The following is a 27,887-nucleotide window of genomic DNA, read 5'->3' on the forward strand; positions in this document are numbered from 1 at the left end:
TTGATGTAAAATATTATCTAATATATAGCATATATTCAGATTTCTCCAGGTGTCTTCAGACTGTCCTGCATAGCCATGATTTACCCCTCATCCAAGCTCCAACTGAGATATGTAGACTGCCTACAATTGTTATGTCTGAGCATTTTTAATGTTAATCAGTCTTCCTCTGAGTGGACTACTATTAGGCCCATTTTACAGATGAGGAAACCGAGGCAGTGGGGGGTTAAGTCATTTGTCCAAGTTATATGGCCAGAAAGTGATGGAACTCATTGATATTTCCAGTCTCCCTGCCTTTCTACTAACCCCTGAACTCTGTTCTCAACCCAGTGCCTAAAGGGATCTTCTAAAAATGCAAATCCTGGGGGCATCTGACTGGCTCAGTCAGTGGAGCGTGCGACTCTTGATCTCAGGGTTGTGGGTTTGAACCCCACGTTGGGTAGAAGTTACTTAAAAATAAAATCTTACAAAAAAAAAAAAAAGATAAATCCTGCTCAGGTCACTCTTCTGCTCAAAGCCCTACCATGGCTCCCTATTTCTCTCAATAAAAGCAAAAGGCCTCATGATGCCCACAGAGCCCTGTGCATTTTGCATACCTTCCCCATAGCCTCTCTGACCTCATCTCTCCCTCCTACCCTCCACTCCCAGGCTCAGCAGCACAGCAGGCACTCCTGCCTCAGGATCTTTGCACGTGCCATTTTCTCTGCCAATAGCACTCTTTTCCTAGAGATCCTCAGGCCTCAGTCTTCACCTTCCTTCAGGTTTTACCCAAACGTGGGTATTCAGTGAAGTTGTCTTGGGCCCGCCACTCTGAACACAGCAGCCCTCCCACGCGCTCTCTATCTCCTCCCCCTGGCCTTTTCATCTCAGCCCTTACTGCTGCCATCCGCTACATTTTGGGGTTTCCTTTGGCCAGTTGTCTCCCTGACTAGAGTGCAAGCTCCATGGGGGCAGGAGTTGTCTGTTTTGTTCACTGCTGTGTCTCCAGCTCCTAGGACCGAGGCGGGCACACCGTGGACACTCAGTGAAGTGTCCCCAGTTGTACTGATTGCTGTCCCTGCAGCACGTGTTCTGTGAGGAGTGCCTCTGCCTCTGGCTGGACCGGGAGCGCACCTGCCCGCTCTGCCGCTCGGTTGCCGTGGATACCCTGCGCTGCTGGAAGGACGGGGCCACTGCAGCACACTTCCAAGTGTATTAGGGCGGAAGACTGAGGCACCCTGGGAGCTGACGGATGGCCAGCGTGATCGGGTCCGGCTCTGGGGACTTCCTGGAAAACAGGCCTCAAGCACTGACTATCCTGCCTCCTGCCTTTCTCCCCCTCTTCCCCCAGAGCCAGGCCCCTATCCTCCCGACCTCCACCTTCCTCTTCTGTTCTGCGGCTTAGCGTGGGCGTTCTTTCCTTCAACCCTCCTCGCTCAGACTTGGCCTCCTCCCGGGAGGGTCTCCTGCCCCCTCCAAGTGAAGGAACCGGGGATAGACAGGTCCTGCCTGTTGTGATTTTAACTCACGGTGGCCTAACACCCGATGCTGCAAGCTGGAAGGGGCCTGGAGATCACTGCTCCCCCCCAACACGGCTCAGGTCTGCAGATGGGCGTCACTGTGGAGCGTTTCCCAAATGCGAACGCTGGGCCCCTTATACCTGCAATAGCTTAGTGTCCCAAGCACTTCGTGCGAGCTGAGCATCTGCTTGGATGACCTCTGGGAATCGTCACAACAGCCCTGGGGTGGAGGTACTGTCGTTTCCTCTGTTTTACAGACGGGGAAACTGAGGCACAGAGCTCCACGTGGTAGCTTTCCCAGGGTCACCCAGCTAGCAATGGCAGACGGAGTTTCCAAACAGGCCTGTCTGGCTTCAGAGCCCACACTCTCAACCACCATATGCTCACCCGCTCAGACACGGCAGGCGTGGGGCCCAGCAGGCTTGGTGTGTGTTGGTTGGTTGGTTGGTTGGTTGGTTGGTTTTTTAAGCACCAGAGGTGATTTTGATTCCCATCAGTGACCCAGGTGCATAGCACAGTGATCTGGGCCCCGCTGAGGATGCCAACGGTGAGCAGTGGCCCTGGAAATCTAGCTGTGGCCAAGTTCATGGAAAGAGTTGGTCTTTAAAATTGCTCATTTGCCAGTCACATTTGGGTATCAAGAATGGCCAGCTTTGGTCCCCATGCAGGTATCACTGGGTCTCCACACCTGTCTTCATGTCTCTCCTCCTCCTCCTGTTCTTGTCCTGCCCCTCACTTAAGTCTCCGCTTGTCAACAGCGCCCGTGGCCATTGTCTTCTCCCCCGGTAGCCTTGAGAACAAAATGAATGATCCATGTTACGGATTTGTCCACAAGCCAGGGTGGTGGCGTGGAGTACTGCAGCCCTCGGCGCTTCGGGAACGTCTATACCTGAGCTACTAATCTCTGTAAGAGAACAGTTTCTCCACCTGTGAGACCCTCCCTGCTTTGAATCTGGAAGGAGGTAGCACAGGTGATCACTTAGAAGCTACTGGAATCTCGCCTGCCCTACCCCTCTCCCCATTCTGTTCACTCGCCGTCAACCTCAGCACAATGGGCTGGTGCCAGTGGCGTTACAGAGAAATCAATCTTGTGGCTCGTGAGCAGATGAGCAACAAAGCCCCAAGCAGAAATGGTGGGAGACTTTGCTGCCACCTCGCTCTCGGCCAGTAATAACAAGCCCGCCCCATCCCTGATAGTTGCAGGACATTTGCCCCCACGTGCTATCAAGCCAGGACCCTTTCCTGTGCCTGGCATCCCTGGCTCTTCCCCGGGACCCAGCAAGACGTCCCTTCCAGGGCAGCGTGGCATCTTTCAAGCTCTGTTACTATGGCGATGGCGGCGGCGTTACAATCCCACTTGCCTGGATAATCAAGTCCGAAGGGGAAGCGGAGGGAAGTAGGGCCGGGGGGGATGCGGCTGCTCTGCTCCCCCTACCTTCAGCAAGAGCCAGAGGGAAGCAACAGGAGCTTCTGCGACTGGTTTTTATCAGAAAGATCACCCTGCCTGCAGATGCCATCAAAGAGACACAAGAGATTGGAGCTGGAGATTTATTAACAGGCCAGCTTGTGACAGAGCAGGCAGAGCAGAATTCTGATTCCAAACTCTGCGTGACTTTGGGAAGTCACTTCGCCCCCCAGTAGCCGTCTCCAGGATAAAGAAACCTCGTGCACTTTCTGCCGCAGCCGGGGAAACTAACAATGTAGAACACTGGTGGAGGGGCCAATGGTTGTGTCCGTTATACTCATGCCACCAAAAAAAAAAAAAGAAAGAAAAAGAAAGCCCCCCCACATCTCTAAATATTATTCTCCAAATAATGAGCCATGCTTCTGACATTATAAACAGTGTCACTTGGGGATACCAGGGACAGGTGGGATGATTTCGTTTAGGATTTTACTTCTTCATTCCCTACCCTCTGGGGAAAAGTTCTGTTCTGGAGGTTTTCTTTTTTTAATTTTCTTTCTTAACGTTTATTCATTTTTGAGAGGCAGAGAGCAAGCGGGGGCGGGGCAGAGAGAGAGAGAGAAAGAGAGGGAGAGGGAGAGGGAGACACTGAATCCGAAGCAGGCTCCAGGCTCTGAGCTGTCCGCACGGAGCCCGACAAGGGGCTCGGACTCACAAATGGCGAGATCATGACCTGAGCAGGAGCCGAAGTCGGAAGCTTAACTGACTGAGCCACCCAGGCGCCCTGGAGGTTTTCTTTTGGATGGGAGAATCTAACTTCTACCCTAAGGAGAAGCAGCAGCCAGTGAGGAGTTTTCCAAACATCAGGCTGCCTATTTTCCCCACTATGGGGTAAAAGCGGCCAAAAGTCGTTGTTGGGAAAGAACAGCTCCATTCTCCATGGCCCATCCTGGCTCTGCACTCATTGGTTAGAAGCAGGATTAAGCGAGTAGCAGGTTGGGGTATCCTGCTTTTAATATTTTGTGACCCACTGACTGAGGTTTCTGACACTCTTGGAAATGGCCGTCTTAATGTAAAAGATCTTGAGCATAATGAATGTGAGACTAGGAAGGCGAGCTTTGGACCTGGATGTGAGAGGCTCATTACCTTCATAACGGGAGAATGGGAGACATGCTTGGAGACACCAGGCGGCTAAGACTTGGGGTTGGAAAGAAGAAATGTAAAGCGAGTCCCAGAATCTCTTAGTAATTTTGCTCTGGGCTGAACAGAGCCACCTTCGGTGTTTTTAATGTCCCCTTAAGTCCCCTTCCGCCAGTAAATATCATCTGTCGATGAAACTTAGGTTCGTGGTCTTGAGTCTCCAGTTGCCTCTTGAACCCAGGGGGACTGTTTTGAGGAGAAATGGGGAGAATCAACTCATGCAGTGGGTGTTGTCTGGATCTGTCCAAAGCAGATGCGTTGAGTTGCACGTGATTTATTAAGGACGCACTCTCAGGAGAAACCAGTAAGGGAGGGGGAAGAAACCAAACAAGAGGGTGGCTGTCAGAGAAGTCCCAGCTCAGGGTGGTCCCACAGAGTTCTGGAGAATTCAGCTACATTTCAGAGATTGTCCCACCCTGAGGTTTTTTCCGGCACACTGTCAATTCTTGGCTATGGGTTGTTGGCGGGGGTGGGGGTGGGGGGTGCTTCTCAGGTACTTAAGCTCTCCATTGAGGAGGCCCCAAGCCCCTGAAGGTGTCAGGTGTCACAGAACACGCAAAGGTGCAGGACAGGACACAGAACTGGGAGATCGGGTCAGGAGGGATCTGGACAGGGCACCCACAGGGCCCACCACAGTGGTTAACCAGAGGATGGACCCAGAACGCATGAGCTGATGATTCAAGAAGAGTTTGCCTGGATGCCAGCTTATGATGGATATTTAAAATGCAAATTAATAGCTTAACCGACTGAGCTGCCCAGGCACCCTGGAAATTAATAGCATTAGGTGACAATTCATGCCTCTCAGGACAACATTATGAAACCAGTCACAAAAAACATCATCAGGCAGACCTTTTTGGTTGCCATCATTTGAAAACCAACTCAAACATGGCTTAAATAAGAGAAAGGCTTTCTTTGGCTCATGTAGCCATATGGGCCTTGGGTATCGCTGGATTCAGTGGCTCCAGTGACATTAGAACCCTGTCTTTCCATCCCTCCATTCTGTTTTCCTCTGAGACAGTTTGATTTCCAGACAGATCCCATGCAGCAGTAAGATGGCCTCCAGAAGCTATGTGTGTATGTATATGCATATGTATACGTATATGCCTATGTTCTACCAGCTTAACAACCCCAGCAAAGAGCTTCTGATTCCCCAAAGCTCTAGCAGGAGTCCTGAGGTTGACTTGTTAATTTGTCCCCACACCAATCCCTTTTAGCCTTTGGGACCTGGAACACTGCTGGCCAGGCCTGCATCAGGTGTAGAGCCCTAACTGTGGGGACACAGGTGGGTGGGAGGATAGGGTCAACTCCTCTGAGTCGCATGGCCTGAGAGTGGGGAAGGGGTGGGTCCCCCAGGGAAAATGAAGGCGCCTGTTATCTAGAAAGGCAACCTGTCCTCAACCCACCATTCTTAGGAAGAAACCACAACCTGATCGCTCAGAGCATCTTAGACCAGGTAAATGTAGGTGAAAGTAACCCAGAGAGGCCATGTGCCCATAGTAGGAGACCTCAGTCTGCACAGCCATCAGCTTGTCTGCATGGTGCCATTGGTCTTGAACCGTCAGGCAAGTTCCCTCAACCTCTCACCCAACCCAAGGGTACTGTTTGGGCCAATCCTCCCCTTGGGGAGTTCTCAGAAATACAGCAGAGAAGGGAGATGTGTGGCCTTCTGCCCCAGGGAAGGTTGGGGTGCACAGCCAGATCCTCCCATAATCTTTGGGGACCAACCTTTCAAAAGGAAATGAAAACACAAAGGACTTTGGCTGGAAGTGCACAAACAGTTTTTTAATAAAGTCATTACAAATATGTACAAAGCGTCTCCAAGGTATGAAATTCCTCTTACAAAAGAGCACAACAAACCAGCAAGGTTAAAGCCCAGAACGGAATGCTCCCAAACTTATTGCCTCTCTGGCTGAGCCAGAGGCCTCACTGAGGTTCCAGACACCCCCATGACCATCCCTGCCACATAACACACACAGGCTCCTGGGCACTTACAGTGCAAAGAACTTGGGGGGAGGAACTTAAGGGTTCAGGTAGGGGAGGTAAGAAAAGCTTCCCATGTCCTAGGAAGTCAGCTGAACAGGCCCTGTTTGCCAAGTAGATGCTTCTCCCAGGGACCTATAGATATTAAGGACACAAAAGGCAGGGAACAAATACATAAAACCCCCACCTAAACCATCCAGCCTGTCCTGGAGCATCCCCCAAATGCAACACTCCTTACAGTGGACCTAAGTCAGGCTCCCTTGCTCCTTGCTGGACCCCAGGCTGTGCTTGTCCTTGAACTAGTAAGGCCAGCTCAGGAGGGAATCCAGTGTGGCAGGGCAGTTAGCTCATGGGCTTGGGGGGGGGGGGGGGTCACACACACCTCAGTCCAAATCTTGGCTCAGCCACCTCACTCTCTGTGTGTGGCCTTAGGCTAAGTTGCGAAACTTCCCTGAGTCTCAGCTTCCTCAACTGTAAAATGGGAATCATAACTACTGTCTTCCAGAGTGGGTGTGAGGAAGAACTGAGGGGAAACACGTAAAACACTCAGCACAGTGCTCAGGGGTGGTGAGCACACCGTAGACGGTGGCTTTCATTACTCTGTGAAGCAGCAAGAACCAGTCTTTGCGTGCTGGGAGCGAGTTAAGATCACAGGCTTTTTAATTGCCTTCATGATAGTATGATGCTCAGTAAATATAAATACTATAGAACAATCTGCCAGCAAGGCTTGGAATCACGGGTATGACCTGACAGACCTGACTGTGAACCAGACTGGAAAGGGACAGCTAACATTGTCTGGTGCCAAGCGGAGCTGTCCCTCCACGCTGCGTACCTGAGTTTCTTCCCAGACCGGATTCTACAACTGGGCACGCTGCAGGTGCTCGATAAGTAGGTATTAGTATTTTAAAAAGAACCTTTTGGTTTGAGCTTTAAAATGGTACCTTTGACACCCATATCCTCCATCAGCTCCTATGGGACTAGGCCAGGGTGTCTAGCCTGTCCCCCCCCACCCCCCCCCCCGCACCTCCCAGGCAGCTTCTGACTCTGCAGTTGGCCCAGGCTGACTTAAGGGAAGATCCAGAAAAAGAAATGGAATCAACACAGAAGAGCAAAACCTGTGTTCTGGTCACTGCAGCTTCTGATACCAGGCGGACACTCAAAACGCCCACAGTGGCAAACCAGTGTCCCCAAAAGATACCTGTGTGGGATCAGAAGAAGACTCCTCCAATTTCCCAGCTAGGGGAAGTGATATTTTATCACTGTCAGAAACGTGATAATGGTACATGAGATCAGCTACATAAATTATGAAACCAAAGTCACAGTTCCATCGTTCTGTGACAGTATTGTTTAAATCACCATCTTCTTGTTAAAAGAGGAAAGAATTTCTTAAATGAGACACTGGAAGAAGTGGAAAAGAAGTCTCCAGTATCCCAATGAAAGGTGGCGGGAAGGGGGAGACTGGGTTCCAGGAGATGCTCGTGGCCTAGGACCATGGACAGCAGCTAGAGAGGCAAATGGGCTTCCCCCCCCCCCCCCCCCAGAAACCTGCTACTCAGGCTATGTCTGTGCCAGAAGGAACATGAAGTGGAACCCTAAATTTGAAATGGGGATAAGAGATCTTATTTGCTAATGGGGGCTGGGGTAGGGGAGAGAAGCTTCCAGGAGGGAATGGATCTAATTTGGAGTGGGAATGTTGAAGCCCCAGGAGGCTCCAATCCCTGTGGCTCCTGGACCCCCCACCCTCTGAGAGCAAACGAGCACCATCAGGAAGGAGGCCCTTCTGTTTGCTCCTCACCTCATTATGCAGCAACCTACCTAAACGATGATCTCAGAGGCCTCCCTCTGCTTTGCACTGACACACATGCGCGCGCGCGCGCACACACACACACACACACACACACACACACACACACTCTGCTGTCTGCTGAAACCCGATATGAGGTCTTTTTTAAAATTTATTTCAAAGCCTCCCTCCCTCTCCCTCTCTTCACAGACGCTCTGCAGTGAAGCTAATCAAAATCAATGACTCCTTGGCAGCCGGAGAAAAGCGGGGGAGAGAGGGAGGGATGGTGCCAGCACTTTGCACACTGTGGAAATATTTTAAAAAAAAATACACCACCCCACTATCTCATGCAATCCAAGTAATGCAGCCTCAGAGACGGTGGAGACAATATAGACATATATATCATGCTTCAATTTCCTAATACAAATGTCCATCAAGAAGTCAAATCTCATATAAAAACAAGCATTAAAAACAACCCCTTGTCAAAAATCGGGGCAGTCGAGAAGTGCACTCAAATTAATGATGTGCAAGAAAAAAGCCGGGATTAGGTAAATACACAGTTTCTATTAATACAAGAGACTATGTACAAGGGACTTGGCTGTAAAGCTCCATCAGGAGGGTCATGGGTGCCCAGGTCTCTCAGCAGTGCGGCTTCATTGAAATCAAAATTGCCCCAAATACCAACCCCGGCATTTGGAGTTTGGATCCTCCAGTGGAAATGTCATGAGCTAGCAGGCAAGTCAGGGTTGAAAAAGGGATTCTCTGACCTTCCCCCTTTCCCCTGTGTCTAGATGGGCAGCATGGCCCCACTGCCACGTGGAAGGTACAGGCTTACAGCAGCAGAGAGCCGTGACCACATATCATTATAGGAATGGAAACCCCCTCCCCAGAAAATGGGGAGAGTTGGAAAGACTCTAGTGTCTGGCTTGGAAAGTGATGATACAGAAGCAGAGACTGTGTTTCGTATCATTCTAATTAATTTGCCTTCTCTAAGTTCGCGGCTTGGTGGGTATGTCGCGTGCTGCTCTGGGCAGACGCTGCCTGCACACCCATCCCCTGGAAACATAACTGTGGGGAGGGCTCCCTCGAGGAAAGGAAGCAAGTTCTCTATCAACAAGCTTTCCTTCTCAACAAGCTGTCTGGGGGTGGGGGTGGGGGGACCGCCCTCACCTGCAGCAGCTTTGGGTTACATTTTTCTTTAAAGGGCCATTTAGGAAAACATAAGGCATGGATAAAAGAAAGAAAGAAAGACAGCTCCCAGCTTGCAACAGCACTAAAAGGTCCTACATTCTAAAGGGCCTGGTAATTTTCAACAAAGCCTGTGAGGAATAATTCAGCCCCATGTCAACCTTAACAACGGCTGATCCCCCTGCTGGCCTCTTAGAACTGCAAGGGTGTCTGCTAACCAGCCCAGCGGACCCCCTGTCCGTAGGGACTGGGTTGTGACCTGCATCCTGGTGCCCCACCATCTCAGCTTTGCACATGGCAGTGTGGGAGACACAGCACAGAGGAATAATACCTGGGTTTGTTTGTTTTTTTTTTTTAATGAAAGCAAAAAAATAATCATTGCTCCCTGAAGAGTCTTTGCAGCCAAGTCTCAGTCCAGCACACATCTTTTTTTAGCCCTTCTAGAAACTTCTGAAAATAGGAGCTTATCCTGGAAAACAAAATCAGATCCTCTGTCAGTCACTGAGATGCTGGTGCATTTCGGTTAAACGACCCGCTCCCTCCCCCAGTGCCTCTTGCTTATAAATCACCCTTGACCAGAACGTAGCCATTTCTTGGCTCTTTAATCCATAAAACCTAAGCCCTGAAATCCCCTTGGGGAGTGGGGGAGGCTGTGGGCTGAACTCCCAGGACACTTTTGCGGGGGTAGAGGACAGAGCAGACAAGTCACATATGAGGTCAGCTTTCCACCTCGGTAGAAAGGCCTCCACCAGGGAGCCACTCAATAGCATCCCTTCCCTTCCTCCCTCCCAGGCCCCAAGGTTTGCTCCAAAACACCTCTGGGTTTTCATCCCCACAGAGAAAGAGAAGAGACTCTCAAGTGGCACTTTTGCGACTTGTCCCTTAAAAAAAAAATGAATCTGAAACAGCAAAATAGACATCTCTCTTGTCCCCTGGCCTTGCAGTCTGGCCGCAGAACCCCATAGCAGTGCCAGCAAGAACACACTTAGCACCAGCAAAGTCTAAGTGAAGGACCAGACACCAGATTGGTAGGGAAATAAATCCCATCTGTCTTGATGTGCTAGCGGGACAGGCTATCTACCTGGGTAGGTACAGAGAGGCGGGGACTTGTCAAGACTTACAAACGGAGGAATCCCAGACTGCCTCTAACAGAGCTGCCCACCACCCGCCCCCCCCCATCCTCCTTACTTTGCAATTTCCCCCTCGCTCCGCCAGCATCCCTCCCCAGGTGGTTGGTCGACTCTGGGGCTGATTCCCACCAGTCTTTGCAGATCTTCCAGGTACACAGTACGCACCTCACTTCTGGTGCCCCAGACACGGAAGCATCAAAGTTCACACGGGAAGGTGCAGAAAAGGGAGGGGACCGTGTCCTCGACAAGACATGCACTGAGTAGTAATATTCATATTTTCTTTTTTTATATATAGAGCTGTATGTAAATAGCATTGGGGTGTCTGTTTCTGCAGCTGGATATGCAAAGAGCTTCCCCAGTCCCTTTCCGCCGTTGCTACTATGGCTCCAGACGCCTCTCCACTTCCTTCTCGAAGCGCCAACTGCGGCCTTTCAAGCTCTGGGCTCCCCCTCAGGAAAATGGGAACCAGCTTTCTCCAAGGACACAGGGTTTTCACCAACCTGCAGAAATAAAGATTTGTATTTCGGTCAGTAGGCACGTGCAGACAGCTGCTGGGGATGACGTCAGTGCCTTGGGCCTCTGCACAGCCAGCCCTGGATGTTGGAAGGTGGAGGGGGATGGGAGAGAGCTGCGAGAGACAGAGCTTTGATTTGGAGGAAAGGTTCCCCCAGAAGCTAGATTTAGTGGCCATCCCCGCCCCCACCCCAGCCAAAGCCCCATCCATCCAGCCGCATTCCCTAAACAAACGTTTGAAAACATACACACACACACACACATTTCTGTTTTCAGACATAAGCATCTTCTGTGATTAAAAAAGAGAATATAGGGGCCCCTGGGTGGCTCAGTAGGTTAAGCATCCGACTTCGGCTTAGGTCATGATCTCACGGTTCACGAGTTCGAGCCCCGCATCAGGTTCTGTGCTGAGAGCTCAGAGGCTGGAGCCTGCTTCTGCTTCTGTGTCTCCCTCTCTCTCTCTGCCTCTTCCCCGCTCATGCTCCATCTCTCTCTCTGTCTCAAAAAAATAAATAAACATTTAAAAAAGAGAGAGAATACAGAACCATGCTGCCTTTTTTGCTCCTTCATCTATTCATTTCATAGACTCATATTCAACGCAGACTTGTAGGACAGTCTCTATTCTCATTGATTCCTTTGTTCATTGCTAAACATACCAAGAACTATGCTAGGTGTTATAAATCCAGCGACATAGTTCTTGCCCTTCAGGGGCTCTGAAGCCACCAGAAAGAGATGAGAAGAAATCGGTATCAATGGCAGTGTCATGTGAAGCATAATCTGGATAAACACGAGCTACGGGAGCCCAGAAGCGAAAGGGGGAGTCAGAGAGAGCTCTTGGGAGAAGGAGGCAGAGACCCTTACTGAGCACTGAAGGATGCTAGGGAATTAGCCAGGATGAGATGAGGCATTCCAGGAAGGGCTACGCAAATAGCACATACCCCAGAGAATCAAAAAACATTTTCATCCAAAAACTTGGGCATCAGTGTTCACCGCAGCATTATTCTTGATAGCCAAAAAGTGGAAACAACCCATGTGTCCATCAACCGATAAATACGGTGGGGTATTTCCATACAACAGAGTATTATTCAGCCATAAAAAGGACTCACACGAGACCTGGATGAACCTTGAGGTCATTATGCTAAATGAAAGAAGCCAGGCACAAAAGATCACAGATTGTATGATGCCACGTATAGGACATGTCCACAAGGGACAAGTCTTTAGAGACAGAAGTAGGTTAGTGAGTGTCCAGGGCTGTGAGGAGGAGGGAATTAGGACATCACTGCTAATAGGGACAGGGTTTGCGTTGGGGAAACGAAAACGTTCTAAGATCGATGGTGGGATTGGTTGCACAACTCTAGAAGTATAAACTAAAATAAAACCCACTGAGTTGTGCACTTCAAAAGGATGGATTTTTCTGGCAGGGGAATTATGTCAGAAGAAGGAGGAAAAGGGAGCAGAGGAAGGGGACGGAGAGGTGGCCGGGAAGAAGGGAAGAAGCAGGACAAGGGAGAGAACACAGCAGCGAAATGCCCTGACGAGGTCAAGGCGCCTGATGAGGTTTCAGCACAGCCTGGGCGACGGGGCCGGGGAGGGGTGAGGCTGGAGAGTTAGCAGGGGCTGTAAGTTCACAGACGACAGCACCTTACTCAGTGCAAATCCAGCAGCGTAGGAGACAAGGTGGGAGAGACATCACTTTCTACGTTGGCAAGAACCTGGCATATTGACCTGTACGAACTGCACCCATAGGTTTTCCCGCTGGGTCTACTCAACAGAAGGCCCTAATGGGGTACAAGACCTGGGTATGTATTCCCCTGGCTCCCACCCTGTCGGGCCACAGCGCCCACTGGGCTCGGCTCCCCGGCTGGACTCCAGGTCCTAGTGCCTCACCTCAGCCCTTCAGGCCGGGAAGGACGGCTCTCCTCTGTGGCCAGCCCTGTAGTACTGCGTTACTCCTCCTCAGTTTCCTAAACCCTGTCTACACTCTGTCACCGAACCTTCACTAACTTCTTCTCTGGTTACCAGCCTGGGGGGTACTCTCTGCCTCTTACTTGGACCCTTACCCAATGTATATGTCTGCACGAACAAAGGGAGTCCTAATCCCATGGACCCGACAGTCTACATTAGCGGACGGTCATCCAAATCAGTGACCTCAGTCCTTTTTGCCCCGACCTGCTCAGGTGGAGGCAGAGGACCCCTGTCACCACAAACGCCGTTTCCCCTTTCATCCCATGAGGGCAGAGCACAGCAGGACTTCTGTATTACCGTGTTGCCACCCTATGCGTTCAGGGGATGCCGAATCAATCAGTCGTCCACCAACTCAGTTGATAAACACGCTCAATTCACAAAAGCTCGCTTTGTTGGCTCCTACTCACACCGATCTTCAAAAAAATCAGTGAAACCTTGCAGCATTAGCTTAAGAGGATGACGCTGCCTTCAGCACGCACAAAAAGGAAGGACGGAGGGAGAGAGAGGAACCACATCTACATGCTACTGAGCGTGTTGACTTTCTGCTAAGCATCATTCTGGGCACTAGATGAGGCCAGTACCTGTCCTCGATTTGCCTCCAGTCTTTTTCTGGGAGACAGGATATGTCAGAGGCCAGAACTGTGGAAGACCGTTGTCTACCACTATCAGAAGTCAGGAAGTGGCTGTGCTCACCGGGAAAGCTTCCGAGCGGAAGCAAGATTTGAACTGGACCTTTAAGATATGCATTCATATTTTCTCAATAATTGGAAGAAGGAGGGCGCCCGGGTGGCTCAGTCGGTTAAGCGTCTGACTCTTGATTTTGGCTCAGGTCATGATCTCACGGTCGTGAGATCAAGCCCCATGTTGGGCTCCGTGCTGGGCATGAAGCCTGCCTGAGATTCTCTCTCCCTCTTCCTCTGCCCCTCCTCTGCTCGAAATCTCTCAAAAATAATACTAATTGGAAGAAGGAAGGATCATTTATGTGGGGAAAGGGCCAGAGCAGAGCACGAGGTCAAGACACATATGGCTCAATCCGGGGACCATGATGAGCAGGGACCTGCACCCCAAAGCTGTGCAGAGTGAGGCTGCATAGATATGTCCACTGAAAGCGACGAAGGGAAAATAACAATGGCATCAGGAGAGGTAAGGAACCTCTGTTTTTACAGCACTAACCTGCTCCATCCACAGAAGGAATGGCATCTTCTTGCAAGACTAGGTAGGACCAGCAAAGGATTTTCGCTTTTCCTACCTGTAAATCATTAAGCCTATAATGTGTCTTCCTAAGGGCCTCCCGGCGCACTTAAATGGACAAATTGCCACACCTGTTTATGACCTGGTTGCAGGTTGGTGTCGGTAGTGACAGATGGACATCAGGAGGACGCCTCTGCGTGGCCAGTGGTGCCGTGTAACCACGTCCTACACTCAGAGAGGGGGCCTGTGCCTACACTTCTGGGGATCTTAAAGGGAACACGGTAGCCTAGGGACCTAGCGCACAGAAGTAGTCACCTAAATATGGTCAAGGGTGTTCCCTCCAGCTTGTCGCTAAGAGCAGCAGTTTGGAAACAACCCATATGTCCATCAGCAGGAGACTGGATGAATACATTAAGCTACATGCAAATGAGAAGGAGGTGGATCGATTCTTTTTTTTTTTTTTTTTTTAACGTTTATTTATTTTTGAGACAGAGAGAAACAGATCATGAACAGGGGAGGGGCAGAGAGAGAGGGAGACACAGAATCGGAAGCAGGCTCCAGGCTCTGAGCCATCAGCCCAGAGCCCCACGCAGGGCTCGAACTCACGGACCGTGAGATCATGACCTGAGCCGAAGTCAGATGCGTAACCGACTGAGCCACCCAGGCGCCCCAATTCTTTTTTTTTTAATTTGTTTTAAGTTTATTTTTGAGAGAGACAGAGACAGTATGAGCAGGGAAGGGCCAGAGACAGAGGGAGGGAGAGAAGAGAGAGAAAGAGAGAATCCCAAGCACAAGGGGCTCAAACTCACAAAACCGCGAGATCATGACCCAAGCCAAAACTTAGAGTCAGACATTTAACCGACTGAGCCACCCAGGGGCCCCAAAGTATGTTACGATTCTTTTTTTTTGTTTTTTGTTTTTTAAATTTACATCCAAGTTAGTTAGCATATAGTGCAATGATGGAGTAGATTCCTTAATGCCCTTTACCCATTAAGCCCATCCCCCCCACCACCAACACCCCTCCAGTAACCCTGTTTGTTCTCCATATTTAAGAGTCTCTTCTGTTTTGTCCCCCTCCCTGTTTTTATGTTATTTTTGCTTCCCTTCCCTTGTGTTCATCTGTTCTGTGTCTTAAAATCCTCCTATGAGTGAAGTCATATGATATTTGTCTTTCTCTGACTAATTTCCCTTAGCATAATACCCTCCAGTTCCATCCACGTAGTTGCAAATGGCAAGATTTCATTCTTTTTGATTGCTATATACTCCATTGTATATATATACCACAAATTTTTTATCCATTCATCAATCAATGGACGTTTGGGCTCTTTCCATACTTTGGCTATGGTTGAAAGTGCTGCTCTAAACATGGGGGTGCATGTGTCCCTTCGAAACAGCACACCTGTATCCCTTGGGTAAATACCTAGCAGCGCAATTGCTGGGTCATAGAGCAGTTCTATTTTTAATTTTTTGAGGAACCTCCGTACTGTTTTCCAGAGCGGCTGCACCAATTTGCATTCCCATGTTATGATTCTTAATTGAAAAGAGCAAATGGTCAAATAGTATGATCTCAGATCTTTTTCCCTTTAATGAATATGTAAATGTGTATGTGTCTATACATATGTACAGATATCTATATATCTCTATATATCCATATAAAAAACAGTGCACAGATATGCAAAATAGCATAATGGTTAAGAGCACAGACTCTGGAGCCCAACACCTGAGTGGGAATCCTGATTCAGACACTTAAAAGCTGTGTGACCTTGGGCCAGTTATTAACCTCTCTGGTTAGGTGCCCTATATGGAAGTAGGGGGAGGAACAGTGAATTTCACCGTGTCAATGTGAGGACTAAAAGTTATTAACATATGTGAGGCACTTAGAAGTTCAGCACATGGTAAGGTCTGCTAATTACGATTGTTGCGATGTACTCCAAACTGAAAGTTACACAGGAGAGTGACTTTGGGGACAGAGTGAAAGAGCACTTTATACACTTCTGTATCATTTGTCATTTTTCTTTCTTTCTTTTTTGTTTCCTCTCAAGGAACAAGTAGTAATTATATAATTTAAAACTACAGGGGCGCTGGGTGGCTCAGTTGGTTGGGTGGCCGACTTTGGCTCAGGTCATGATCTCACAGCCCATGAGTTCAGGTCTGTGCTGACAGCTCAGAGCCTGGAGCCTGCTTTGGATTCTGTGTCCCCCCCACCCCCACCCCTCCCCCATTCGTGCTCTGTCTCACTCCGTCTCTCAAAAATAAATGTTAGAAAAAAATTTAAAAAATAAGTAAAAATTAAAAAATGAAAATAAAATAAAATAAAACTACAGTTGACCCTTGCACAATGCAGGGGTGAGGGGCGCTGACCCCACCCCCCCTGCCCCACGTAGTTGAAAATCCCCATATAACTTTTGACTCCCCTAAAACTTAACTACTCATATGTTGACTGGAAGCCTTGTTCATAGCATAAACAGTCAATTAGCACCTATTTTGTGTGTTATATGTGTCATATTTGCTACATTCTTAGAATAAAGCAATCCAGAGGAAAGAAAATATATTAAGAACATCGTAAGGAAGAGAAAATACATTGACAGTACTAGACTGAATTTATCCCCAAAAATCTGCATATAACTGGGCCTGTGCAGTTCAAACCCATGTTATTCAAGAGTCAGCTGTATTTTTATTTTATTTTTTTAAACGTTTATTTATTTTGAGAGAGAGAGTGTGAATGGGGGAGGGGCAGAGAGAGAGAGAATCCCAAGCAGGCTCCCTGCTGTCAGCGCAGAATCCGACCCGGGGCTCGATCTCACGACCGGTGAGATCACGACCTGAGCCAAAATGAAGAGTTGAACGCTCAACCAGCTGAGCCACCCAGGTGCCCCTCAGCTGTATTTGTAAAAAACAAAGTCTGTCATCCCCTGTGACCCACTGTCCTACTCCCTGAGATGTTTTTCCTCAAAGTTGGCTCATAAAACACCTTCTCAAATGCTGACTCAGAACCAAAGCTCACAGCTGAAGAGATACATGAAACTTTGCCTTTAAAAAAATGTCCCTGTTTCCCCTTTGCACCCACCGAATGGAGGGGGCAGGCGGGGAGAGGGGAGAACATGGCCCCTCAGGGTCCTGCCTCCCTGGGCCATGGGCCTGTCACCCTGTTGTGGGCGTGAAGGGGGGAAGCGGTGAACGGCCAGCTCCACTGACGCAGGAGAGCAAGCAGGAGGCTCACCCCCTTCTTCCTATATCGGAGATGAAGACTCTTGGCTGCCTTCCTAGGAGGTCCCAATATTTCATTTTTAAAAACATCTTTTTTTGCTCTTGCTGTTTGCACACATGTTAAGTTACAAATTCAAACCGCAGAGAAGGATAAAGAAATGAAAGGAAAGCCCCCTTCGCTCCACGGCTACACCTCCCAGTATATTCTCTGTGCGTTAACAGACACCATGTCTCTCCCCTTCGTCCTTGGATCCCCAGAGCCCAGCACGATGTCCTACACAGAATAGGGGCCCATTTCAACCTGCCGGGGGACCGTGGGTACGTGAACGAGGGAATAAGGGTGGCAACTTCCCCACTCTCCGCCTTTGGTTTCAGGGAGCTTTATTTTGACTGCGGAGTTCAGATGGTCCCCGCGTTCAGTCCCAGCGCCTAAGAATCATGGGGACAAAGGTCTCCGTGCAGAATTCTCCTGGAGGGACGCCTGCTCTGGTCTGTGTCTTCACTTCAGCCTCCATCCCTGTAGTTCATGCTGCCCACTTAGGGCGGTGGGTGCCAAGGAGATGGGAGGGTGAAGGGATCAAAAAGGCAGGAGGCTGGCTCTGAGGCACGATGTGAGAGAGGAAGAGGCCATCCGGCAGCCTCTGGAGGCCGCTGGCACCCTGGTCTCAGGGACTAGTTATCAGGGGTACCAGTGAATACCACGGCTATCACCGAGCAGTTATCAGTGCTTCGGTGAGTCGTTATTGATTACGTAAAGCCTGTGAGGAGAGAGCAGAGAACTGGGAGCTTCTGTCCACTACGAGTGACAGCAGGTGGACTGTATGCACGCTAACCAGACATCCGGACGGGTAGCCCTGAGGGTGGGGAGGTAGCGACGCAGCAGAGAAATGACACCAAATGGGCAGACCCTCCTTAGAGTGTCTCCCCAGATGAGTCACCTGTTATAACACGCACATTCCTTGACCCAATAATTTCACCCCTAGGAACTCCCCCCACTTTTTTTTTTTTTTTTGCAAAATTGTCCAAACCAGAATATACCTTGTTCATGCTATCAGACAATGAGAAACGGCAGACATGTCCTGGGGGGCGGGGGGTGGGGTTGACCAAGTAAGTGAGTCATGGCTCATCCAACAATGGAGCATCATACAGCCATTCAAAAGGGTGATGAAACCTTTCTTGGTTGACACAGGAAGAGCTCGGCAGTCTATTTTTAGTGGGGGGGAAAAAGCGGATTACAGAGCAACATGAACAGATGATCTCACTTATTTAAAATAGGGTATGTGGGTGGGTGTGTGTATGCATCCTGGGGTGTCTGACAAGGTGATCCCCTAAAGCAGGCCTTGCAAATTTAAATGCTTGCCTGGGACCGGCGAAGTGTGCCCGGGAGGGGTCGGGGTATCCCGAGAGTCTGTATCCCATCTAAAGGGGCTTCTGATATTCATCCAGGCTTTTGCTGCCACGTGGGAATACAGACTCAGTCTTAGACCTTTCCATTTTTTTTTTCCAGAAAAACTGTAAGTACAGACTTCTGTAAGAAAGTGCCTGATTTTTCAGTGCCCGGCGGGGGTGGGGGAAGACACGGTAGTCAAAAAAAAAAAAAAGAAAGAAAAGAAAGAAAGAAAAAGCAACTGCAGGTCAGATTCAGCTGGGAGACCACCAGGTGTGAAAACTTGTTCAAACTCTTAGAGTCAGCTGGCATTGAAGGCCACCTCATCTTAACCCTCAGCAGCCATCTTTGTGCCTCAGTGTCCCTGTCTGGAAAGTGAGGGAGTTGGGCCAGGTGGTCTCTAAAGTCCTGTCTAGCTCTGGCTATATTTCTAGAATGGTGACCTTTTATGGTCATAGATCTTAGGAGAATTGGGTCAAAGCCTTGGTTTCCCTCTCAACTAGGGAGAAACAGAGGAGTATGAAGTCAGCCAATTCTATGTGGAATTTTGGAGGGTTCCCAAATTCCTTGAGGTGTCCCCCCAATTCATTCATTTATCCATCCACCCATCCATTCATCCATTTATCCATTCATTCATTCAGTAGTTACTGGATGCCTGCTCTGTGCTAGTCACCATGCTGGGGGCTGGAATACAATGGTGGGCAAAATAGACCTGATTGGTGTTCTCAGAAGACCTAGAAGCCAGTGTTGCCCAGGTTGGGAAGTCCTGTTCTGGAGGTTCTCCCAGCCCTGGCACAGTGGCTTAAGCAGGCTGCTGGTGAGCCACAGAGTGGGGGAGGCAAGACTGGCAATGGCTTTAAACAAAAGGCTGGCAAAAGTCCAGTATGAGTTCCCCACCATACTCCGAATATGGACCCAAGGACTGAATTTTATCCCAAATAAGAACGACACATATCCCGCACTACCATTGACCATTCTCTACCATTTTCTCAACATAGTGACATGCCTCATACTGCTCAGAAGGTAAAGGGACGTTTGGTAAATGGCAGATTCGGACCTGATCCAAAAGTCAGCCTGACTCCAAAGTTCGTGTCACTTTCCACCAAGCTGTCCCGCCTCCGCATAAAATCTGGGTCAACAGGATGAACAGTTACCAGTGGTTAAAATTTCAGAATCAAGACTTGGAGCCCATGGTGTGCCAACTAAAACATTTCAGATCTGGGCTGTCTTTGAAAGTGACCTCTTCTTAAATCCATCCCATTGCCCCTGACACATTCCCACTCTCTGAAGACCTCCCCCTACCAAAAGCTAAGTGTCCCCATCATCAGTATGTATTAGCATCCTTCAGTATTTATTAAGCACCATGTGCTAGATCCAAGAATATCCGATGTACATGGTACATGGCTGTGCCATGGTGATAGGTAGAGCCAGGCAGGCAGGGAAGTTCTCCAAACCCTTAGTAACATTGCTCAGACTTGGAGCTCTTTCCCAACGATGGGATGGACATGTAAGGAGTCATCCCTACTCTTGGGCACTCCAACAATAGCTAGAGGTGTGGTCCACGAAGAACATTCCACAAAAAAACAACATAGGTTTAGCTGAGGATGGTAACAGCCAACTCAAGAGCCAAGCTCAAACCCATCTTGTATATAGAAGCCAGTGACATGAATGACATATGGGAACAAATGGCAGTGTTTGTCTAGAAAACCCTCTGGACCTTAACCACAAGATTTCCCCCCTCCCCCCCCCCCCCCAGGGCGCCTGTGTGGCTCTCAGCTTAGGTCTTGATCTCAGGGTTGTGAGTTCAAACCCCGAATTGGGCTCTATACTGAGCATGAAGCCTATTTTTAAAAAAGGGGGCGCCTGGGTGGCTCAGTTGGTTAAGTGTCCGACTTCGGCTCAGGTCATGATCTCGCAGTTCATGGGTTCGAGCCCTGTGTCTGGCTCTGTGCTGACAGCTTGGAGCCTGGAGCCCGCTTCGGATTCTGTGTCTCCCTCTCTCTCTCTCTCTCTACCCCTCCCCACTCGCACTCTCTATCTCTCTCAAAACTAAACATTAAAGAAGAAAAAAAGGTTTTATACCCTTTAGACAACTGTTGTAAGGAAAGAATGTTTACATATGCTTTGATATCAAAGTTCCACTTGTAGGCATTTTTAAGAAAATCATCTGTGATGTGCCCTAAGAGTAATATACAAGGATGCTTCATCATGTTGGAAACAACCTAAATGCCCAACAATAGTGGATTGGGAACATAAATGGCAGGACAGCAGAATGAGGAAATAGTAAGTGACCTCCAAGTGTGTCGTAGAAAATATTTCAAGGCATGGAGACATGTCTGTGCTATGATGGAAAAGTCAGATTACAGAGAATATATTTAGAGCGAGTGATTCCCTTTGTGAAAGTACCCATCAATGTCTTTTTGAAAATGGAAAGAAGTCTATTGAAAATATTAACAGTGGGAGTGCCTGGGGGGGTTCAGTCGGTTAAGCGTCCGACTTCAGCTCCGGTCATGATCTCGAGGTCCTTGAGTTCGAGCCCCACGTGGGGCTCTGTGCTGACAGCTCAGAGCCTGGAGCCTGCTTTGGATTCTGTGTCTGTCTGTCTCTCTCTGCCCCTCCCACACGTGTGCTCTGTCTCTGTCTCTCAGAAATGAATAAACATTAAAAAAATTTTTTTTAAATAAAGAAAGAAGAAAATATGAACAGTGGGTAGTGAGATGGAAATAATCAATAAAACCTGTCTTTTATTCAGCGTTTTCCAAATATTTGTTAATGAATTTGTAATATTTTTTGTAATCAAGAAAAAAGCTATTTTTACGACTTTTTAAAAGTTTATTTTGAGAGAGAGAGAGAATGCGGGGGAGGGGCAGAGAGAGAGGGAGGGACAGAGAGAGAGAGAATCCCAAGAAGGCTCCACAATGTTGGTGGTCGGTGAGGAGCCAGACTGAACTCACAGACTGGGAGATCACGACCTGAGCCAAAATCAAGAGCGAGACGCTTAACCGATTGGGCCACCCAGGCACCCCAATATATTTTTTAATGGGGATATTACATAAAGTTTCCCAAAGTAACTTCATTTCATGTTCCCCCACCCAATAGCAGGGACACCATTGTAGGGCAGGAAGGAGGCAGGGAGACGATCCTAGTGGCATTTCTTACATAATGGAAATCCAGCCAGGATCCACAACGTTCTGAGGGCACCAAAGGTTGGGCATCAGTGAGCTGGTAGAGGAATGAGGACCCGAAACTATTCAAGGTAGGTATTCCCAAATTCAGCTGCTTTCACTTACTCAACAATTCGTTACTGAGTACCTACTGTCTGAAGGGCGTGGTGGACACAGGGAGGACACAGCCTCCGTCCCCCTGTCCGAGGAACTCGCATCACACAGCTATCGTATGCCTACTATGTGACAAGCAAAGAAGGGCAAAGTCATGGACTGTGGAGCATGCCATTGTTCCCATGAAATCCTGTCACACGCCACACTGGGGATGACCAGAGGGGAAAGAGAAGCCCCCACTTTGCCCCCTCCCTACCCCCAGTGTAGGTCTGAAAAGCCTACTGTCAAAAGCCAGAAACTGCCAAATCCACCCTGCCCACCTCTGGGGGTGTATTTAATTATCCCGGGGTACGGCTGTTTTTACACGACAGCTCAGCCACTTGTGCCCTGGCCTGTCTCTAGGCAAGCGGGTGACTCCAGACAGGGACCACGTGGTGGGAAGGCTGCCAAGGTCCTGCACATCTGGCCCCTTCCCGGGGGGCACCTCCCCAACAGCTGTCTCCTTCCCTATGGGTTGCTCCCTCCCCTGGCCTAGGCTTTCAGGCTCTAAAAGTAATCCTGGCAGGGGTGCAGCGGCTGGGTGGGAGGCTGCAGGGAGGCGCCTCCAGGTTTAACCACTTAGTCCCCAAAGTACCTGCCAAGAACCAGTTAGCACGTCCGTCTGGCAGGCCAGGCTGTCATTAATTCATTAAAGCAGGCTGCCGCTGGCCCATTATCTTCCTTGTCCCCAACCGTGTTGGCTCTCGGGCCTGCGGAGTCCTCTTTTCCCCTTCTTCTTCATCCCAAGGCAAGGGTCTGCCCACCTTTGGCCCCTTCTCCCAGCCAGGCTCCCCAGCTTCTTTCTCTCCCCCTCCCTGCCCCCTCCCAGGGCACAGTTCTGCCTCCCTCCCCTCCTCCACCAGCCAGTGCTCACCAGAAAGCATCTTTTGTTCTCTCTGGAACCTTTTGCAGTGACTGCTTCAATCACACCCATCTCCCCTTGGCCTCCTCAGCCTCCAAGGAGACTCCCCTGAGGCTCTCAGAGAAAGGGAATCTGGCTAGTGCAGGAATTCACGACTCTTCACCCCCCTCTGCTTTCTGCCAGTGTCTTCTCCCCTGCACCCCCAAGTCATCTGGGCCGGGCGGGGTTGAGGCCGGGGCACTGTGTGCTCAGAGACAGAAACCCAATTCCATTTCTGATGTTGCCACCAACCCTTTGGGACTCAGTGAACCCTCTCTGCCTCAGTTTCCCCTTTGAAATCATCAGAATGGCATGACCCATTTCATAACGGCCTCTGATGAGTGAACTAAGTGCCAGGCGCTGCCTCGGGTACTTTAAATGGATGCTCCCCCCATCAGCCTCCTCAACAACTCTAGAAGAGACACAGCTCCGGTTTACAGATAAAGGCTCAGAAAGGTTATGATTCTTGCCCAAGGCCACAGTGCCAGCAAGTTCCTGGGCCGGGACTTCAGTACAGGCCCAATCGGTCCCTAAACCCATGCTCTTTACCGTTGTACTATCCTGGCCTCTCTGGCTCTGAGTCCCCAAGAGGGCATGTAGGGATGGTGGGGAATTGCCAGCAATTGCCAACAATAGAAAGTGATCTCTTTGGGGAAAGAAAGGTATTAAATGCACAATCATAAGCATGACAGCTTACCTGTATATCTACTTCTCATGCCTCTGGCACTGTTCTAGAACCCTCTGTAGGTGAATTCATTTTACCCTCTTGACAACACCTTTGCCACCAAGGACTATCATGGTCCCCATTTTACATATGGGGAAAACTGAGTCTGGGGTGTTTGTTTGTTTAATGATGGCGTCTGAGAAAAGTACCGCCTGCTCACAGCAGCAGCTCAAAATAAGCTTGTTGAAATTGTCATCTTGCATATAGCCAAGGTCACCCTTAACGCCTAAAAGAAGGGCCTGCCCCACAGGGCTGACTCAGGCCTCCCTGAAATTCCTAAGTCATCCCATGAGCATTCCCACTTTCCCTCTCGGGTAGGAAGAGCGGAGAGGACCGCAGACAGAACTCAACAAATTGTCTTTCTCCAGTGGATTGTCTTTCACTTCTTCCCAACTTGCCGGAGAGGCCTGGAAAAGACGGGTGTCCCCCCAGGTAAGCCAAACGCACACGAAAGGCCCGAGCGAGCTGCAGGCTGGTAGGCGGCGGGGCCGGGAACGCGAGTTCCTCGGACAGGGGGACGGAGGCTGGGAGCCCACGCCTGGCGAACCCCAGGACACGAGCGCTTGTGTCCCGACGGAGGGAGGCGCGGCGCCCCGGGGAAGCCCACGGCATTCTGGGGTCAGGGCAGGCGAGGAGGGAGAACTCGGGAGGGTGTGGCTGCCGGGGAGGCCGGGCGGGACTCAGGAGGGGAAAGAAGAACCCAGGGGTGATCTGGAGTCGAGAAGCGGCCCGGAACTCTGGGGCAGAAGCGAAGGGGAGGAGGGGGCAATACATCCTACACCGGCAATTATCTGCCGCCGCCGCGAAGCTCCCGTCGGGCCCCCTCCCCCGCTGCGTGGACCCGGGTCTCCCAGCTCCAACCCCCGCCCCCTGTTCCCGGCCTGGGCGCACAGGGGCGCACTCCGTCCTCACCGCGCGCCCTCTCGGAGGTCTCCCGCCACCTCCCGGGGCCGCCTCCACCGCGGGCCCCGGGAGCACCCCCAGCCCCGACGCGCGCACGGCCGGTTCTCCGCCCCCCACCCCGGGGTGGGCGCTCAGCAGCCCGCACCGCCCCGTCCTGGGAAGGGAGCGCTCTCCCAGCCCCGCCTGCACCCCAAGACCGTGGGAAGCCGCGTCCCAGTCCTCTGGGGTTCCTCTTGCTCGCATCTTCCTTCTAATTCACATCCCCACGATCTTGCAATTTGTTTTCCAAGCCGTTTCTCTTTTTCTCCGGCTCCCTCATCTTTCTTCCCTGGTCTCGCCGCCCGCTTTTTATTTCCCTCTCCTTCCGCTTTCTCTCTGCCCTTGCGTAAATTCCACGCTTTGGGCTTCGCGCCTCTCGCTCGACTCCCTTTTTCTGCCCCACCCCCATCCCACGCGCCCCGTCCAGAAGGTGGCTCCTGCCCCTGGGATTCGACCTGCCCCGGATGGGACCTCCAGGGGCCGGGCAGAGAGCGTCCCGAAGCACGCACCTCTCTTCGCCAGCGCCAGGGCTGCGCCGGCCCACGCGACATCTGTCGCCCGCGCTCCCGGCTCACACCCTGCGCACCCCCGCAGCTCCCCTGGCGCTGTCACCCCCCACGCTCCGGCTGCCGCCTCTCTCCGCGGGCGCCGCGCCAGCTTCCCAGGGTGTCGGCGCACGGCGGGGCTCGGCCAGGACTCGGCCAGGGCCGAGCGCTCGGCATCTGTGGGGTCGTGGCACCCGGGGCCGCCGGCTTTCTCAGCTTCGACCTTCACCTTCCAGCCCTAGACCCACCTATGGTGGGCTCGGGCTGATTTTCTCTCCTTCCCCATTCTCTGCGGTTCTGCTCTGTTCCAGAATCTGAGAAGACAGTCCCTTACACGGCTGCTCCCCTAGGCGCACAGCTGGTGCTCAGTAAGTCCCCAACCCCAAGGGCCTAGGGCACAGAAGATGCTCAGTGCCTTTCTCCCACTGGTAGCGAACACACTGGGCGTTCAACGCTCCCCACGCCCACCAGCACGCAGTGCCTAGCATACCGCAAGCCTTCAAACATTCCCCCCCTAAACATTTTAGGGCCTAGCACCCAGAAGGAGCTCAATAAATGCTCTTCTAGTAAGGTTTCCCCTTGGGGTTTCCCTAACAGCCTCAGATCCCAGCCCACTTTGGGGGCACCTCCTGCTTCGTCTCAGCTCCAACCTTCTGGTGAAGCGGAGGCCCAGTTCCTTCAACGGGACACCTCGCTGCAGAAGGAGTGAAAAAGTTGGCAAAGCAGAGGAAAACCGCAAAGTGCGCGGGCCGCAGGGGAAAGACAGCTCCAGCGGAAACCTGGAGGGGGAGGCAGTCCGGAGAGGCGCTCCCGGGGCCAGAGAACGAGGAACAGAAACGAGGGAAGTGCCACTTAAGAGGGTTTGGAGACAGTGGCGACTTAGGAGCAGCAGACGGCTTGGGAGAGGACGGGAGAGCTGCCCTGAACCCGCGATAGGTTAGAATTCTTTGGCGTAGCTTGCAACTACGCACTCCTAGCAAGCACACTTTTTGCTTGCATTGTGTGTTTACTTGCGGCGCCGGTGGGCATTACGGGGCCGGGGGGGGGGGGGGGGGAGAAAGTCCTCCCAGAGCCATCCCACTGGAGAGAGTGGCAAGATGCGCTTAAGGAGTCGAGAGAGGAGGACAGGACTAGCTGAGCTGACACTTGGAAGGAGAGATGGGAGCTGGAGGCGAGGGGGGTGGCGATCCTGGCGCGAGGAGGGAGCAGAGGAAGAAAGGGATGGGAAGGGAAGAAAGCAAACTTGTCGCTCTCCCGCTCCCGGCCTGCCCTGCGTGACCAGTCTCCAGCCACCGCGCCCTGGCGCTCGCTCGCGTACCTGTTGCTCTCTCCGGCTGGGTCTCGGCTCCGGCCCCACCAAGAAGCCCCGCGTTCCTACAAGTTCCGCCTGCCGAGCAGCCAGGCCGCCAGCGCCGCCACCTGCGCGGCCGCGCACAGCCAGGGCCAGTAGGTGGGGAGCGCGCCGGGCGCCGGCGCCCTCCGGCTCCGCGCGCGGCGCCGCCACATGGTGCGCTGGTGCAGCTCGTCGCCGAGCGCCTTGAGCCGAGCGGCCGTGAGCTGCGCGGCGGACGAGCGCAGACCCAGGCGGCCCGCGCTGCAGGCGCACACGGCCGGGGGGCCGCGGCCGCGGTGCAGGGGGCACGGGCACATGACCGCTCGCCTCTCTCCCTCCCCGCGCTCGGGCCGCCCCTCGCCTCCGCTCCCTCCGGCCTCTGCGCCTGCCTCCGCCGCGCTGCAGCCGCCGGGGGCCTCCCCTGGACACCAAGTTTCTCCTTGTGTTGTGCGTTTGTTGTGCTGACGGCGCTATTATTAATTAAAGTGTCACATGGTGGAGGGGGGCGGGGAGGGCGCGGGGAGGGGGGTTACATCATCCGGCCCCCGGGGGGGGGGGGCTACAGGCAGAAGAAACCGAGAGGTAACTTTTAACCCTAGCGGCGCCGGCAGCGAGAGGGCGGCGCGCGTTTGGGAGAGGAGGAGCGCGGCGCGCGGGGACGCGGCGAGGCCCCCGCCGGGGAGGTCTCGGGCTTGGGGGGTCGCGTGGGGGGTCGCGTGGGGCCCCGCGGAGGCGGAGAGCGCGAGGGAAGGCCTTCTCCTTCCCTTTCTCCTGAATAAAGCTCCGGTTCCGATTTGGCGAGGGAAGCAGGCTGGTTTGCCGTTTTGGATGGAGCTGGTATCGAATCCGGCTGCATTATTCAAAAATATTCCGAAGCTATTGTTTTGTTTTGGGGAGGTGGGTTGATTCAAAAATCTCCTGAGAGAGCCAGATGCGACCCAACTTGCCCACTTTCAGGTCTGACTCGGCACCTATAGGCTTCGGATTTGAATACACCCAACACACGCCCCCACCCCGCTCTGAGCTTCCCGGCCAGACCCTTAAGCGCCCCCACCGCCTCTAGAGCGCTTGATGGAGGTGGGGTAGGGGGGGTGAGAGGGGTCGATCCTTAGCCCCGGAGGGGCGCAGAGGCGCGCATTCGCGACGCACCGCACCCGAAAAGACCCTCGCAAAGGGCTTTCTAGAAGGTAACTTATTTTTGTCTGCTTCCTTGTGAATATTGTTTTCCTGCCGGGGCTCCAGTTTCTAGCGGCGATCCCGATTTAATGGGCAGTGGAGACACAGACCCTCTGGGGCCGACGAGGGGGAGGGGCTCAGGAGCCTTTAGACTGGAGAGGCTGGAGTTGTCCCTGCTACTGAAGATATAGATGGGCGAGGGACACTCAGGATTTTGGGGGGAGATAATGAGTCCTTCTTAAATTTAATGGGATTCGGATAACTTTGGGATTCAGAAAACTGGAGGCGCCAGAGGCGTCTCCAAGCCGGCTCTCTGGAACCTGATGAAAAAACTTTGATTCTCTCCTTCCCTCGGGCAGAGTGTCGCCCAGGCCCAAGTCCTTGGGTCTTTTGGAAAAGATTCTCAAGACCATGAACACGTTTGGGTTTGCATTTATCACGAGGAGAGATTTCCCCTTGGCCTCCAGCATGGTCGGGGCTCAGAACCCAGCTCCGCGGTGTGATCTT

At 51.7% G+C, this 27,887-nt stretch overlaps 2 protein-coding genes across 3 annotated transcripts in view; one reads left to right on the forward strand and one right to left on the reverse strand.

The window, feature by feature from the left end:
- RNFT2 (ring finger protein, transmembrane 2) overlaps positions 1-2,112 on the forward strand; it is a 66,799-nt gene extending 64,687 nt beyond the window's left edge. Inside the window, exon 11 of one of the 2 annotated variants that reach the window (XM_015068586.3) lies at positions 1,061-2,112. In XM_015068586.3, coding sequence (XP_014924072.2) covers positions 1,061-1,195 — 135 coding nt within the window. In that variant the 3' untranslated portion in view covers positions 1,196-2,112. Of the gene's footprint in view, positions 1-985 lie in introns of both variants that reach the window. The other variant, XM_053205774.1, reaches the window with a different exon arrangement.
- An 8,131-nt stretch (positions 2,113-10,243) lies between these two features.
- Positions 10,244-26,676, reverse strand: HRK (harakiri, BCL2 interacting protein). Its single transcript, XM_027043992.2, has 2 exons — positions 26,190-26,676; positions 10,244-10,679 (listed from the first exon to the last, which is right to left on the reverse strand). The coding sequence occupies exon 1, from the start codon at positions 26,519-26,521 to the stop codon at positions 26,246-26,248; it is 276 nt and encodes a 91-aa protein (XP_026899793.1). The 5' UTR covers positions 26,522-26,676; the 3' UTR covers positions 10,244-10,679; positions 26,190-26,245.
- Positions 26,677-27,887: the final 1,211 nt, after the last annotated feature.

The sequence above is a fragment of the Acinonyx jubatus genome, chromosome D3 (assembly GCF_027475565.1).
Source record: "Acinonyx jubatus isolate Ajub_Pintada_27869175 chromosome D3, VMU_Ajub_asm_v1.0, whole genome shotgun sequence".
Taxonomy (NCBI): domain Eukaryota; kingdom Metazoa; phylum Chordata; class Mammalia; order Carnivora; family Felidae; genus Acinonyx; species Acinonyx jubatus.